This window comes from Sciurus carolinensis, chromosome 3, assembly GCF_902686445.1.
Source record: "Sciurus carolinensis chromosome 3, mSciCar1.2, whole genome shotgun sequence".
Classification (NCBI taxonomy): domain Eukaryota; kingdom Metazoa; phylum Chordata; class Mammalia; order Rodentia; family Sciuridae; genus Sciurus; species Sciurus carolinensis.
Window position 1 is genome coordinate 96,141,244 of NC_062215.1, and position 17,082 is coordinate 96,158,325.

The 17,082-nt window shown below is 35.8% G+C and overlaps 1 protein-coding gene across 6 annotated transcripts in view; it reads right to left on the reverse strand.

The window, feature by feature from the left end:
• Zeb2 (zinc finger E-box binding homeobox 2) overlaps positions 1–17,082 on the reverse strand; it is a 131,979-nt gene that overhangs the window by 6,345 nt on the left and 108,552 nt on the right. For all 6 annotated transcript variants that reach the window (XM_047545830.1, XM_047545831.1, XM_047545826.1 and 3 more), the window contains 5 exons: positions 13,097–13,285; positions 12,181–12,395; positions 9,422–9,530; positions 6,541–8,510; positions 4,907–5,087 (listed from right to left, as the gene is read on the reverse strand). In XM_047545830.1, coding sequence (XP_047401786.1) covers positions 4,907–5,087; positions 6,541–8,510; positions 9,422–9,530; positions 12,181–12,395; positions 13,097–13,285 — 2,664 coding nt within the window. The remainder of the gene's footprint in view (positions 1–4,906; positions 5,088–6,540; positions 8,511–9,421; positions 9,531–12,180; positions 12,396–13,096; positions 13,286–17,082) is intronic.

Consider the following 17,082-nt stretch of genomic DNA (forward strand, 5'->3'; position numbering starts at 1 on the left):
CCTAAACACATCTGGTTGATTCCAGGCCACAAATAGCACTGGAATGCCTTCAACACCTTCCATAGCTGCCATACTTAAAAGTTTATTTCCAAAATAGAACTGACAAAAAAAAAAAAAAAAAAAAAAAAAAAAAGAAAAAAATCAGCCTGATGCTCCAGAGTTAAAGTCAGAAAAGTGTCATGTAGAACACTATTGTATCATACATGAAGCTGTGTGCTTCTATTTCCTAATTCAAACATGCATTTTAGCAAATTAAATTAAAAACCAGCATTAGTAGATTTAACCCCATTTTCATTTGCTAAGTGTCATATTATAAGATTAGGAACCCATTCTACACACTTCAGGTATTCAGTTATATGGGATAAATAATCTCGATTAGTGATCAAATTTCTTTAATAATGTTATTGAATGCCTCCAGGGCTTGCCACTATTTAGAAAATGCTGTAGACTGCTATATGTTGTTTCATTAATGATCCTTATTTTACTGGAATGTCTGATATCGATTTAGTGATAATTGATGTGGTAAGACATAATATTTAAGTAGGAAGAAATTATTTACCTGGAAGAAAAAATTGAAAAGCTATTTTTTTTGGTGACCATTTGCTGCTGTACTGGAAATTTTTAAAAATTGTGCTAACTTATTTCAAGGCAGGTAATAATCTGAAGAAAACAAATCTAATTCAAACCCCACAGGTAAAACTCTTTAACTTTTGTTAAAGATGTTTTGCATGAAGTAAACTGGATAACAGAGAATTCTAATGGAGTGCCAAGAGTCTGGAGAGATAGCGTGCTTTTCTACTTGACAAGACCACCATAGTGGGAAGGTAATTTAACAGGAAGTAGAAGTGTATTTGGGGAAAAAAGAGGTTTTTTTGCCTTCCAGGAAACTTCAAGTTGCTATGTTATGAATTTGGTCTCTCCTGTGTCTACTTGTATTTTTAAAGAAATGATACTTCTGGGAGAAAGGATAAGATGTTTCTGTAGCACTAAGTAATTCATCCTTTGGGATTGGATGGCACAGTATTCAATAGGGGAGATGTGTTCTGGAATCTGATTGGGTTCAAATCCATCTTTTACAACTGGTTGTAGTGAGGTCTCAGGTCTGCTAACCTTTGAGAATCAGGATCCTTGCAGGGAAAGGAAGATCTTTTGGGGACCTAACTTGTGGGGTGGCCATAGGAATAAAGGAGACAATGTATGTACAATATGCAGCACAGGATTTCATAGTAAGCACTCAGTTAATATTAGACCATTTTATTCTTATTCATTAATACATATTCAATAATTTCCCAGATTTTAGTAAGATGCATGCATCAGGGGCAGAGTACATGGAAGGAATAAATCTGAATGGAGAGAAAAGAAATCATATATGAAAAATTAGTTGGTGCTTTAGTTGCAATACCGTGTATGGGCAAAATTGCCCTGCAACTTCTTTTGGATAATTAATGTCTCATGAGCTCAGAAGCACAAAAAGGTCAACCTGTTAGGTCACTTCATGGAGAGAATGTGTGAATAATTTTGAATGAACTTTACAATCGACATGGCTCTCTCTTTTCCCAAGAAAAAACCACAGAGCAGTGTCTTGAGAGAGAACAAGCACTCACCAATGAGTATAAGTTTCAAGATCTGTTAGAAAGGCCAGGAGATGCCTGCTAAACCTGCATTCCATCATATCACTATCCTATGGTTGCAGACAATTTTCAGAAAATTCCTTCAATAAAATTCTTACAATAGAAATAAATTAATTCTGTATTATGAACTTATGTACTGAAAGAAAAAAATGTTCAGCTATGATGCCATACAAAGTACAGAACTTGAGAATAGGTGAGTTTTGACATGTACCTTACACTAAATAGTCTACTAATCTCCTGACGTGTCACTATTAAGTCTTTAATAAATTTCAATTTAAATAGGAACTGACTTGGACATTCATCTCTTTTTAACTCGTTTGATTGGTTTACCTGATTCAAAAATAGATGTCCTAGAATTAAATTTCCAAATGAGCAAGATTCAGAAAAGCATCCAAATTGATACTGGGTGAATCGAAACTTTTTTAAAGGTAAGGTGGTTTTTCCTCTAATATCTAGGTTTATGATTCGTTTCACAGTTAGAATGATAACTGAAGTTAAGAATAAGGGAAAGGTTTGTGGTATGAAAAAATTATCATATAACTGAGATACAGAATTGACTAGTAATTTACTTAAAACTTAGACTTTACTCAAAAGTAGAAACAATTTTTATTACTTTTCTAAATGGTTTAAAAGCACCTTCCATAGTGTCTCACCAGAAAAAGCACTCAATGAATGTCAGATTAAATTTTAGTGGAATACAAATGAGTTCTTGACAGTGCCTAACAGGAGTTCCAGGTTTTTATTTTACAGTCCTTGTTTGTGACAATTAATCCTACTGAATTCAACATTTACATAGTTTTTCCTTCCTCTGACCCAGTCCAGGATCCCAATAAAGAAAGCAAGCAATAAGCCATTGGTAAGAAAGATTAAGCAATATATATGACTTTGGTATCTGCCTAGGAAATAAATTAAAATAGACTGAGGCAAAAGAGCACAGGTTCTAAGAATAAGTAGCCCATAGTATCCTTTTTAATTTAAAAGATTCTATATGTGAAATCATGGACAGATATAACAAACACACTTTATCAATGACACATTCATAATCAACACATAAAAATCAAATGACAATTCAACTTCATTTCCCAAACTTAGAATCAATCAACCCGAGAGCGTTCTCACTTCTAATATTCATATTAATTCACTCTGAAAATATTACTAGTGATTAATATAAACAAAAACAAAGGCTGGTGGGGCCCAGTTAGGACGGGAAAATGGACTGTATTTCTACATATATCCTCGTGATAGAAAATTCCTGAAAAACTTCACTTGCATGGAACCTAATACACTGACAGTAGTAATGTCATGAGATGTTTGGCCAAGAGACCAAAAAGCTAACACACTGGAAACTTGACAAGCTGGGAAGCCAACAGAAGGATAATTAATCACAAGTTTAGAGAAACCATTGGATGGTTAGCATCCTGTTGCTAGGCAATGTTTCTGGCAACAGATCTCACATCTTAAAGGACTAGAACATTTTACTTTTTAAAATAGTTTATTTTCCAGATTAATTCATTAATTTGTTTGTCAACTTTTGGGTCTCTCAACTATCTATACCTATGGGACTTACAGAATATCTACTTTATAGGAAATGATTATATTGACTAGATGTCAATATGTATGATAGCCCACTAAAATAAAAGTTTTACACTCACCATGTAGTAAATGATAGAGTTTGCATAGGGTCATATAATAAAGCCAATCAGAGAACGAAAGATGCCTTTAGTGAAGTGCCTATTGCAGCTGAACAATGAAATACAAAATATATTTGAAGTTGATTAAAATATGAAAGTAAATTTAGGTATGAAAATATCTTTACTCTGTAAATGCTTAAATAGGATTTGGTACTAAAGAAAATATCTATGATAAAAGACAAATGTAAGAAACTTTTGACATTTTATACATATTACATGAGTATTAAAGCTGTCTGGATTTGCTATCAATTTGGGTTGTCTCTAAAGTATCATTAGTTGAACTTTAAAAATAATAACAAGGAATATCAGACCAATGGAGAAAAAGAAAACTGAATTGGTTGTTGTAAGAGCAGTTATTTATCAACTTTGTGCTCCTCCCAAATACCCTCAACATTTAATTGACTGAACTTATCTACCTTTGCTGAAACTCTCAGCCTGATTTTGGCTCCTTTTGCTGATGAGTACAAGTGTGTCCTAAGGACAGTTCTCAACTTCCAAACAGGACCATGTATGTAGGCAGTTAAAATATAACAGGAACTACTCACAGTCCTGTTCTTTTTTTTTGTCTTATCATCACTTTTCTCCCCAAAGCATTAATTTTAGGTTGATTTTTTCCCCCTCCATATTAAAATGGTTCCTGGTTTAAAGGGAGATGTTTTTCAACATTTCCCCCTCTCTTTTTTCCCTTTCCAATAACTTGATTGAGATCTTACACTCTTTCTTTCCTCTTCCATGGCCAGTACAAGATGCAAATTTCTAGTAGAGAAGAAGTGGAGATGGGTTAGGGAGTGGGAGGAGGCAGAGTGTTCTGTTCTGGGTGGGAAGAGGAGGAGGGAAGGCAGAAACAGAGGTGGAGCTCAGCCACAGAGCTGCAAATCAGATCATGGATTGGGGGAAATAATATTGCACCAACTATCTCTTTACTCATAGGGACGAACTAGGCTGTTGTCCTGTCCGTCCTGTCAACACTTCGTAAGTAATTGTTCCTGATGAGCGATGCATGAATTGAAAATAAACTAACGAAATTTAGAAAGCATAGTTTAATCTTCCAAATACAGGTAGATGCAGTAATTCATTTGGTCTTTTACTTTTCTCTTATGATGATACTAACTTTTAGTTAATTCCAGATGTGGTCAATTTATAAGAATCAAACGAAATCACCCCCAAACTGTGGCTTACTTGATGTTTGGATGACAAAACTAATACATCATTCACTAGATTTATTATTATATTTTTATATACAAATGTTCATCACAGTTTAAGAATTTGAAAATATTTTCAATAACTAGCCTGAATCATGTCATGTCATTGTCCTGGCCATTTAAATATTCCTTTGCCATGATTTGTAAATTTGTTTTACAGATTAACTTGAAAGATATGAAGACAAGCACACTCATAAACACATGAATGATCCAATAAACAGGCAACAAAAAAGTCCTACTGATTTAGGCAAAAGCATTATTTCTTCCTTGTTGAAGGTATCAGCATATGCTACATCTTATGTTGCACAAGTGTACTCATTAAATATTATGAAATGTACAGCAGGCCGGGAAGCTCTAACTAGCTAGTCAAAGTCACTCATACCTGTGTGTTCATATTTATGTCGCAGAAGGGAACTGCTTTTCTGGAATGTCTTGTCACATAAGTCACATGCATACATGCCACTCTCTGTCTTCTTGATCTTCTTTCGAGACAGACAGGAATCGGAGTCTGTCATGTCATCTAGGCCTGACATGTAGTCTTGTGCTCCATCAAGCAATTCTCCCTGTGATATAATCACATAGTTCAACACAGTCTTTTTCTCTTTGTGTTTACACCAAACAACTCTGCATATGCTGACATTTGGAGAACCTAAAAAATGTTCGCTATTTATCGATCTCGTTTTTTAAAGAAGTTACTTTGCCTGAACAATATATGAGGCCTCACACTTCAAAAAGTATCAACCTTCTCTGCCCTCGATGGTAGAGCTTGCTATTTTTCAAGGACAGAAATGGTCAACCCTGAAGGTGTAAAAAACATATTTTTTAAAAAAATCCTTCTTTTTTTATGCCAGGAAATATTCATGGGTGAACACTCACCATCAGAATTTGTATATTTTCCAGCATGCTTTACTTTAGAAATGATCTGTAGCTGTAGAAACTCCATTTTAATTGAATTTTATATTTAGGTACAAAATGTTATTATTATGCAATCTATTTAAATGTATGTCTACCAACTAAAAGCCTCAAGCTATATTTTTATATTTAATTTTCTAATTTGAAATAGGGAATATTAATAACACTTTTTATCAATGTTCTATCTATGTTAAAACAGCCTTCAGCATTGAGCAATAATGAATGTGGATCAGTAAATTATTAAATTTCTTGATATTTATTTTGTCTTGATCCAAAGGAGTGCAAACTTGCATGATAACATACATTTCCATTTGCTAGCCCACAGTTCAGTTTTCTTAGACTACGTTTGCACTAATTAATATTAGAGAAGATTAAATAGGCTTAAATACATTTACAAAGAGGGCAGATGTACTGTAAATTGGAATACTGGAACAGCTGTTACAGAGGTGTACTGCCACTTATGCTCTTGTTTTGCAAACAGGGATTAGACTGCATAATGCTAAAACGTACCTGCTTTTGTATTTGAAAATTCATAATTATTTAGTAGTTTGAAGAATAGGTAAAAAGTTATGTAGAATGTACAAAATATTTTTAAATGCTCTTCAAAATACTCACTATAATATGCTATATGTCAACTTTATTTATATGTTACTTACAAGTTGCAAACATCTTTAAAAGAATGTGAGTATTACTTTAACTTTTAGGACCTAGGTAAGTCCTTCCAAGTATTGTTATCAATGTACATTTGTAAAAGCAGGTGAGTCAATCTAAATAAACCTCAAAAAAAAAAAAAGTTTATAAAAAAGCAAATGTGCTTACAAAGCACTGTGTTCTACTGTTTCATCTATTTGCTTTCTAGCCCACTCAGTTTTAGGTTCACTTTTTTTTTTTTTTAAGTCTCCTATTTCTACTGATATTTTTCACTGAGATTTTTTTCCTTTGTGCACATAATCTACTAATTTCTTAATGTCTGTGGTGCTGGGGATCAAACCTAGGGCATCACACCTAGTAGATAAGAACTCTACCACTGAGCTACATCTCTAATCCAACTATAATTTTCATTTCCTTTCTTCAGAGCAAAAACAACATGTCTTGTCTCATTACCTGAAATCCTTGTTTCCGCTGGTACTTTCTCCTTTGCTGCATCTCAGCAAAGGTAGCTGCTCCAGTTGGGTAGGTATAGGCCATATGTGGTAGGAAGCTCATCTGATCCAGCCCTGGGTATGGTCGTAGCCCAGGGATACTGGTCTGGACTGGCGGCATGAAAGTGGCAGGGGGAAATGCGCTTTGTGGTGGAAGGGCTGTATATAAAGGTTTGGCACTGAATGGGTTCATGCCGAACACTGGGTTAGTGCTTTTGTTGTCCAGATTATTTGAATTTGAAAACTCCTTCTTGATAAAAGTCAAGTTCAGAGGCTCATCTGAGTTTTCAGATGATGAAGAAACACTGTTATGGTCTAAATTTATGCTACTAGCTTTTGTTTTGTTCTTTGTGGCTATAATACTTTTGGGTTCCTTCATTTGTTTTGGTAATGACAAGTCCAAAGGCTCAGCCTGGAGCTCCTCAGAAGAGAAGCTGTTTGGAGTGTATGAACTACTGTGGGAGTTTTTAGAAGACGTGGAGGAAAGATTTAAGGGAGAAGGAGTGTTACTCCTTGAGTGGTCCAATTTTTCAACTGGTTTAATATTGGTAAAATGGGAAGATTTCGTTAGCCTGAGAGGAGGATCACAATTCGTCACACTGTTGTGGAGTTCTGCTATAGATGGTGATGTTATGGAGTCCATAGGCTTGACGGGAGACCTGGGTAGTAAAGAGTCTTTTGTGGGAGGGTTACTATTGGGAGCTAACGGCTTGGAGTTCCTTTCCAGTGATGGTGACCTGGAATTTGAATACTGGTAGACTTTTCGTTGCTCAAACCATTCCTTCACAAATTCCTGAGGAAGGCCCACAGCAATGGAAATTTTCAGCAGTTCATCAGAGTTGGGTTCCATGTTCATAGCATAGTATGCTTTGAGTACAGACATGTGGTCCTTGTATGGGTTGATGGGGCTTGTCAGTCCTTTCTCAGAAAGTACAGATGACAAGAGGAGGGCTTTATTATCAACAAATACTCCAGCTTTGTTGGGCACTATGTTCTCATGAGGTTGCAGGACTGCCTTGATCTCTTCATTCATCTTACAAAGGTAACGTTCATGCTGATGCAAGGGAATGGGGCCAGGAAAACTTTCTTTACAGAACTGGCATGAAAATGGAGTGGATATGTTGTGGTTCTCAATCATTTTATCATCGGTGACCAAATCTATTAAAGTACGTAGCTTCTCTTTCTTTATATTACTGATCTGTCTCCTTGAGTCAGTAGTCAAGCTCTGGAGGCAAGCTTTGGCTTCATTGACTTTTTCTAATGTATAGTCAATAATACTTTTAGTGGCACCATTATGACTCACTACTGGAAGACCGACAGGTGGAATATTAGGAGAAGTAACTCCTTGTTCCTCAGGTTGAGAACATGGGTCCTTCATGTGATAACCTTTCAACTTTGAAATCTCTTCAGCCTTGCAGTCCATTTTTTGTCTGGAAACCGTATTGTCCACAATCTGGAGAACCTTTTGTACCTCGCTTAAATTACTATTCATTGTGGGAAATCCAAGTAAAGGGGCTTCCATCCCTACACCTAAGTGCTGCATTGGACTCTGAGCAGACGGATGAACTCCTAAAGGGCTGGTGGCTCCAAGCCCACCATTCATAAAGGGACTAGTGCCACTGAACCCGTGTGTGGCCATAAGAACTTTATAGTCATTGAAGTCTAGTGGTTCTGTTTTAATTTTAAGTAAGCCCGTTTGTTCAGACATACTAAGTGGTTTTCCATTCTCCAACTTGTTTCTTAACTGAGTAATGGCTGAATTAGTAGGAGAAGAAGAAACAGAATTAGGGGAAGAACCCGTCTTGATATTATTTCTCATTCGGCCATTTACTGAGATTAAACCAATGCATTTCTTGCTGCTGATGTGTGAACTGTAGGAACCCGAATGGGAGAAGCGTTTCTTGCAGTTTGGGCACTCGTAAGGTTTTTCACCTAAAATGATAATTAAAATTAACATTACATTTCCTTGATGAGGTAACAATTGCAGTTGTCTGCTGAGACAAGAATCTGTGAAACCAAATGAAAGGAACACAATGGGGGTTCCTCTACATTCTAGGTGCTTACATTAGAATTATGTGACCATAAGCGCTTCTGGGCTTTATCTACCCTTGGAGGACATAATTCAAGATGTTAGCAGTGGAAGGTGAAGGCTATCTAGGCCTTTTTCTGCTAAGATCCCAAATCTTGTCTTGCCATCGGCAGCCTCCTATTTAAACAGAGTGTCAGATTAATGTGTGGTCAATAGCACAATAAAGATGTCACAGTATTTAAAGGGAAGTGTAGCCATGGCTTTAATCAACTCTGTGGAGATTCCATTGATTCTACCAATCCAACTAGTTCTTTGAATAGCATCCAATTTGGTAATAAAATGCTTGGCAGAGCTATCAAACTAGTTATAAAGAAGAAATCTCAGTGGTAGGATATGGTTCTGTGATACACAACTCTCAGGAATCAAGGAGCATTTATCATATACAAGCGGTTATCCAAAATTCTTCACTTTTTCTTTCATGTCTAGGTATCAAAAATGAATGGCCTTCAGAGTTTGCAAGCTGAGATTCTTCAGGTTAGAAATACTTAATCTGGAGAAAGGATTTTAAAAGGACAAAAAAGAACCTCTATATTTAGTAATAAATCAAAGCTTTTGTAATTTTTAAGAAGAATAAGCATTCCCTTTTTTTTATAAGACAGGGTTATGGGTGGTCCCATAAGTCTCATGAAGTTGATTAAATAAATGGGTGGTTCCAAAAAGCTACAAACAGGTCTGTGTAAATTTTAAGCAATATTTTAAAATTTCTCTTATTAAACACAATGCAAATGTGAGCGCAGGCACCTTTGCTACTCACCGCTGTGAATTCGCAGGTGCTCTTTCAGATGGTGTTTATACTTGAAGGCCTTGCCGCACTCCGTGCACTTGAACTTGCGATTACCTGCTCCTTGGGTTAGCATTTGGTGCTATAAAAGGAGAAAGACTGACATCAGTTTTTTGCAGGAGGAACAAAGAAAATTTGTTACGAATATTTTTAATAGGCCTCTATTTTTCAGACAGGCCAAAAGGTTTGAGTGCATGCTTATTTATCTGCCCAGTCTTTCAGAGTTGCAATAAAAGTGATAATGTTGGTAATAAAATTGGAACAAATAAAAAAAGTGCTTTCACATGCTCATCCAAACACTTGGTTTACAATTATTTCTGTCATCTCTTTTCAGAATGTTTCTTTGACCCTTGAGAAGGTATAATTGTAAAGATGTTTGTGTTTCTTTGTTTTTACTGCAAGATCTAAAATCTAAAGATTCCTTGCTAGAATGCAACAATTTTGTTGAGGAGAAAAAAATGAATAGTTCCCTAATAATTCTGAATAGTCTAAAAAAATAGGGAAAGGAAAAAGAAAAAAAAAAGAAAGTCTCACAAACTAAAACAAAATATTAATGAATTTTCTGAATCAGCTTAGAAGTTTATCTTATACTGAAGCAATCTAAAATTTAAAGAAGAGCAATAAGTAAATAAAATCCCCACATCAAAAACTCACAAACATCAACAACAAAAAAATGTGGACTATAAATACTTTTGTTACATGGTAAGCATGTTTAAATATTCCATTCATTGTGCTGGGAGCACATGTAAACCCTGTTTTCCTGACGTGTTGCCTATCAGATTTGATTCATTATTAAATGTAAGAGACAACATCTTGTGTTATAACTGTTTGAGCAGTTTTATCACAAGCTAGTAGGAAAGACTTCAACGGCTTTTCATTTTCCTTTTAGGTAGTGTGCAAAGGAGTAGAGACCAAAAGAAAAAAGTTTGCTGAAAAGACAAGTTAAAAGCAGTAAAGATATAATCAAACACAGCTGACCTTTTTGAACAAGGGGGGAAAGAAGCAGTGTGACTTAGAATTCTGGAAAAAAAAAATACAGTCATCTACTCTGGATGCTCAAGGTAGGAGGTCAGCCTTTTTCAAGCAGCAATGACACAAAAGCCTTTTGCAAAAAGACAGCACAGAAACGGTATGACAACTGCTAGGGTGTGCTGAATCTTCCCACATTCCTAGTGAGACAGATGGTGTTACATGGGACACAGGGAGGTTTGTTCAAACAGCAGCAACCTTCAAAGATCAAGCGGAGCCCAGCCCGCCGAGCGCCATTGAGGGACCAGCGCTCATATGTTGCTGAGTTGCATAAACAAACAGCAACAGCTGCTTTGTCTCCCCCCACAGCCCTCAGAGGACTACTATAAACTTTAGTTGTGCCACTGTTAATATGATACAATCATTTTAATTTACTAATTGTAAATGCCATGAGCAAATGAGGGGACTTTTCAACACCAAAGCTACCATTCATAATGCGCCAACACAATCACACTTCTGCATGTGAAATTTAAAGCAGTTATGCTAGATAAATATCTAGACCTCCCCCCACCTTTTTTTCCCTGTAGTTTTGTGCATAGAGGCAAGGAAAGATAGACTGTTACATAAGTGAAACTATGCAAACATATTATTTTTTATAACTGAGCTTTGAAAAACATTCAGGTGACAAGCCCAATCAGATGTAAATGGAATGATTTACATGAACTGTACTGCTAAAATAGTAAAATTCCATAATGTAGCTTTATCATCATTGTTTGATTGTGTTTGCTGATTCCTATTTTCCTTATTCAAAGAACATAAAGTCCATAAGGAAAAATAAGAATTTTATGTAGAATATCATGTTTAATCATTTTTAAAACAGATATGGTATCAAGCTTATATAGGGCAATTCTAGTTCTGTAGGGCCAGTTATTGTGACTTATGATACACCACTTGTGTTACCATCTGAACACATCATAATATCAATTTGCAGAGTCAGTTCTCCCAGGAGGAAAGAAAGAGCAATTTTGCTGAAACATTTAAGGGATGCTGTGAATCAATCCTATTCAGTCATTTTAAGGATTTAAGAAGCTATGATTACCTGTGCAAAACAGAATTCTTATTTTTAAGAAAAGTAAGTCAAAAGAAGCAGACATTCTAACATGTCTAGCTACCAATGTGCTCATCAAGAAGGGATCATTTAAAATGTGCACCCAATATTTTAGTATTATTCCAATTATTATTTATATACACATATATACTATACACCTTTTTATCTTGCTTAAAACAGATTTCGTAAACTAGTAGCAACTTGTAAAAATATTCCAAGTGATTGAAAGTGTTATATGACAAATAAAAGAAACACTTGTTTTACTATGACTTAGATCCTATATTAAAAAAATTCTAAGTAAAACTAGGTGAAAAATGGAATTAAAATTGCTGAGATGTTTAATAATGTATAATTAAAATGCTACAATTTCATTCACTTTTTGTGGAACATAAAAATGAAACTAAAGTCAAGTTAAAGTGCAAATAAAATTTCTAAATTAGAAATTAACACACTCATTCGATCGTGAACATAAGACTATTAAATCATATTAGAAGAGACCATCAAAAAATCATTTAGACCTCAATTAAAGCTATTACCATTAAAAGATCTGCATCTTCAAAATGCCATGAAAAATTAATAATGATTGCCAATCAAAGCAATATCGTTTCTCTAAGGGGTTATTATAGAAAGAAATCACTTAAAACCAACCCCCCACCTGATCTGTCCCTGGCTTGTGCGTCACCATATGCCGCTCGAGCTGGGTGCGGTAGGCAAACGTGTAGCTACAAAGAGGGCAGGAAAAGTTCTCCTCATTCTTCTCGTGGCGGTACTTGATGTGCTCCTTCAGTGATGTCAAGCGCTTGTAGCCCCGGTCGCAGTAGGGGCAGGTCAGCAGTTGGGCAAAAGCATCTGGAGTTCCAGGTGGCAGGTCTGTAGCCGAGAGACGAGAGAGAGAGAAGCGGGCCAAAAGGTCAGTAAATCAATGGCAGCTAATGGGCTGACTGCCCGGGATGGTATGACAGGAATCACTGCAATCTGCTCCACCAGAGTGCCATCATTGCACCCGGCCTCCTCGCACACCAGTCCCCTTGCACACCCAGGACAGACTTGTCGGAATCAGCTCACACTGCGCTTGAAAATTAATTAATTACTTAAGCTTTTTTTTTGTGGGGGGGGGATTTAAACAGCTGATAAATGAGGAAATTTTTTTTAGGTGACTGACAGCTTCTATGAGAGCTGTAGCCACATATTACTCAGAAATTCTCCTCAGTGTGAAGGAGCTTTTCAGGTGTCAGTAGAGAAGAACAAAAGGTGAGGGTCAGTGTTTCTAAACTTTTTTTCCCTCAAAAGTAAAATATTTCAGAAAGATAGGAATACATTTAGATATTTTTATCTCTTAGAAATGGGCTCTAATTGTTCTTGTTCTTTATTGGATGTACAAATGACACAAATTTGCTGACAAAAAAATTTCACAATACCCTAAAATTACAGTTCTAATCTTTGCTCATGAAATTCCATGCCTCTGCAGCTGTTCTTCAAATTTTAAGGTAAACACCCAGGCATGTAGTGCATTTGTAATTGTAACAGCTGCAGAGGTCAGTGTAGTGGCTAAAAATGAATTACAGCCTCACCATTTTCTTCTTGCCCATTGGCCTCTGGCGTGCCAAGGCGAGACAGCTCCTCAGGGGCTTCTGGGTAAATAATGGCTGTGTCACTGCGCTGAAGGTACTCCTCGATGCTGACTGCATGGCCATCGCGTTCCTCCAGTTTTCTTTTGGCAAAGTATTCCTCAAAGTCTGATGTGCAATTTGCATTCTTAACTGAAATCGTAAAAAGAAAAATATCTTTTCAGGGTCTTCTTCCTCAGAGCCCAAGTTCATCTACATCGTTGTTGGTAGCAAATGCTGACTTGCAGTAAGACCACAAATACCTGGTTTATTTGTAAGAAGTACAGAAGATGACCAGTTACTGATTACATGCTTATTATATATACAAAAAGAGGATACTTTGCTTTAAGTTAAATAAGCACAGTTTATTTTTTTCTTCTTAGAATACTAGTCTGCATAATTCACAAAAAAATGAAAGAAAATTTAAGATGTTTTTAGTAAAACTTAAAAGATCTAAGATCTTTTTTCCATGACATTCTAAGATCCATAAACATGAGAGATAATATAAGCCCAAAGCTACTTTAGTGGTCTATATAAAACTTCCTTTTCTTTTAAGAAAAGTATATTTAATTTTTTATTGTCCACTAAACATCCCTAACCACAGATCCATCCGGTTGCTAAATATAAGCTTTTAACCCTTCACCCTCTGAATATCACAGACAGCCAGGAGTACGTAGTCTGAGACAGATGTGAAAGGACAGATATTCCTAGAGAGATAATAATGTGGACTTTCTTTTAAACAAATCACAGAATGTGGTAGTTTACCTTTCCCTAAAATTTGAATCTTCAGCTCAGTATTTTAAGCTGCTGAAAATAAAATTAAGCTCACAGCTGATAAAAATAAAATAAAAAGTAACAGAGGGAGTTAAGAAGCTGGCAATACTGCTGTGTGATTTTGATTTGGTTTTAACTTTTGCAATTATGACTCCATTCCCATGAAATGAATTATAGTTGTAAACCAATTTTAGCAACTTGTGTCATAAGACATTGTATATTTGAAACCTCTAAGTGTGTTCCTGAAATTAGTGTGGCATAAATATCTTAGATAAATTTTTTATTCATAATACAGACTTGGAGGAGTAGCTATTACATTATTTTCTAACACTTATTGGTGAAAAAAGTTCTTTGCTACTAAAATAAATGGTGGAATCTTACTCTTAGTTTTTGAGAGCAGTTAACCTTGGTTCCACTAGAGTCTTCCCCTTACTTTCTCTGCCATAAACAATATTAATGTATTTGCCATACCAATTCTCCTTGACAAGTATGGTAGGGTGATGTTTGAATAGACAAGTCAATTTTTTTTTTCACTTTAATTATCATGAACTTGTGGATTTTAGATAAGAAGAACAGAATAATTCAACATGTCCTTAACTGAATGCCTAGTAAATGATAGGTATTGTGTCTTGCTCTGGTAAGCAAAGAACATGTTTAGTCTTATCCTTTCTGGAAGCCATTAAAAAAATCAATACAACTGATATCATCTTGAAAATAAATACATTAAACTTGAAGAGATATTATAAAAGTTGTATGTAGGGCTGGGGATATAGCTCCGTTGGTAGAGTGCTTGCCTCACAAGCACAAGGCCCTGGGTTCAAATCCCCAGCACTGAAAAAAAAAAAAAAGTTGTATGGAGGTATAAAAAGAAGCAAGAGGGATCTGGTGGGGTCTAGGAGATGAGGAAAAAGCATAAATAGAGAAAGCATGAAGTTAGCTCACTTGGGAAACTAGGAAAGCAGCATATGCAAGGTTGTGGTGACTGCAAGGAGCATGGACATTTCAAGATCTAAAAGGACATGCTGGAGTACAGAGTGAAAGTGGAGCCTCAGGGTGCAAGGGTAGAGAGGCCAGCTGGAATTAGACCTTGCAATGGGCAATGGCCCTATTAAGGATTTGGGCTTTTATTCTAAGAGACATGGGAAGCCTTGAAAGGTATTAAGCAAAGAGGATGTTTAGATAAAATGGTGGCTATTTGCTTTTTTTTTTTTTTCAGTATTGGGTATTGAACCCAGGTGTACTCTACCACTGAGCAATATCCCTGACCCTTTTTATATTACTTTATTTTGAGACAGGATCTCACTAACTTGCTGAGGCTGACCTTGCACTTGCTATCCTCCTGCCTCAGTTTCCCAAGTAGCTCCGGTTAACAGGTGTGCAACACCAAGCCCAGGTATTAAATGACAACTTTGGCTACAGTATGAAAGGGAGTGGAAGAGAAAAGTAGATTCTGGGAATTTAGTAGGGAGGCTCCTGCCCTAAGCCAGGCAAACTGTAAAGGCTAAGTGATTAGTGATGAAGATGAAGAGAAGTAGATGGATTTGAGTGATAATAAAAAGTAAAATCCCTAAGACTTGGGTAAGGATTGAGTTTTCCAAGGTGAGAGGTGCTAAATACTTCCCTCTGGTTTAGAATTTCCAAATTTGATGGATTATTGGTGATATTCACCAAAGCAGGGCATACTAGAATTCTAAAAAGACAGGAAACTATGGATAGATAGGTGAGGTCAAATGAAAGAAAAATGGGGAGAATTCCACTTTGTAGACTATGAGAGTAAGTGCTAACAATCCTAAGTGCTGTGATCTTGAAACATCTTTTGTCACTCTACTTTCTGTTTAGTTAAAATGGCAGTTTGATTCCAAGACCTGTTTTTTCCTCAAAAATAGATTTGGAATGTACAGTAGTGGATTAAGAGATTATACCTTGAAATTTTGCTTAAATCTTTTCTTAGCTGGATTTAATAGAAGAAAAAGGACATTAGTTAAGATCTCCTTTCTGCTACTATATTCACAATGCCATGGATACTTTCCAAAGGATACTTCTTGGTGGTGATTGTGATGATGTCATTTGATTTGCATCACTGAGTCCCTAGGGAGTATGCAGGAACTGCCAACTTGCATAAACTATTTGTGCATTGTTTTGAATCATCAAAATAACTTCAGATCTACCAAAAATCGACTTTTGCTTTTAGTGACAGAAGAAAGGAAACAAAATAGTGGATTCAAGATGAATGTCTTTTGAACAACTTGTCTGATTTTACCAGTGAATGACTCCTTTTTCAGTGATGTGATAGTAGAAAGTTATGTAAAAGTTCCTTTTTGAATTCACACCTACTAGAATGTTGTGAAATGTTTGAGACATGATTTAGGTTTTTTGAGAACATTGTCCTACTTGATGACCTTAATATAACCTAGTAAACATGGGTGGACATATATTTAATATTCCAATTTTATTTTGATATTTCAGCAACTATTTGAGGTATCTGGCTATCTTTGCATGGATTTTCATTTGCATATGAATGTTTTCATCAGAAATGTAATCAAATGCAAATTCAATTGGATTTGCATTAATAGCCTTTGGGCTTAAAAGGGAGGAAAATTCTGATTTTTCTGGATAGGCAAACTAAACTGCATCTAGATACACTTCTGGTATTTGGAGAGGCAGTTCAATTGCTAGATCCAATTTGGCTATGCTAGATTTCTACATTGAATGTAATGGGGACAAAAGACATCAAATCATGTGTTATCTTTAAGGATCATCTTTGTTTCCTGAGCATTGAGTATATAGCCTAGAAATTAGTAGGCTCTCAGTAATCATTTATGAAATGAATGTGGAATAAATTATGTTTTAAACACCAATCTTGGTGTAAAAATCTTCGAGTAAAAGAAGGCATAATATATACTACATATATTTGAGCCACGGACTTAGACCCCAGTTCAACTGTCAATTCAGGCAATTATAGAACATTGTGGTAAGCCATATATTGGTGATTATAAATACTTATAGGAGTTAGAAAGATCTAATATAATTCATGAAAAAGATGTCACTTCAATCATTTAAGTCTATTTGCTCCATCAGGGTTTTTCTTCATGTCATATAGATATGCTGTTGGTTATATATCTTATATATCTAGAGTCACTTAAGTGAGCTAGAATTGAACCTTCCCAGAGCTAGGT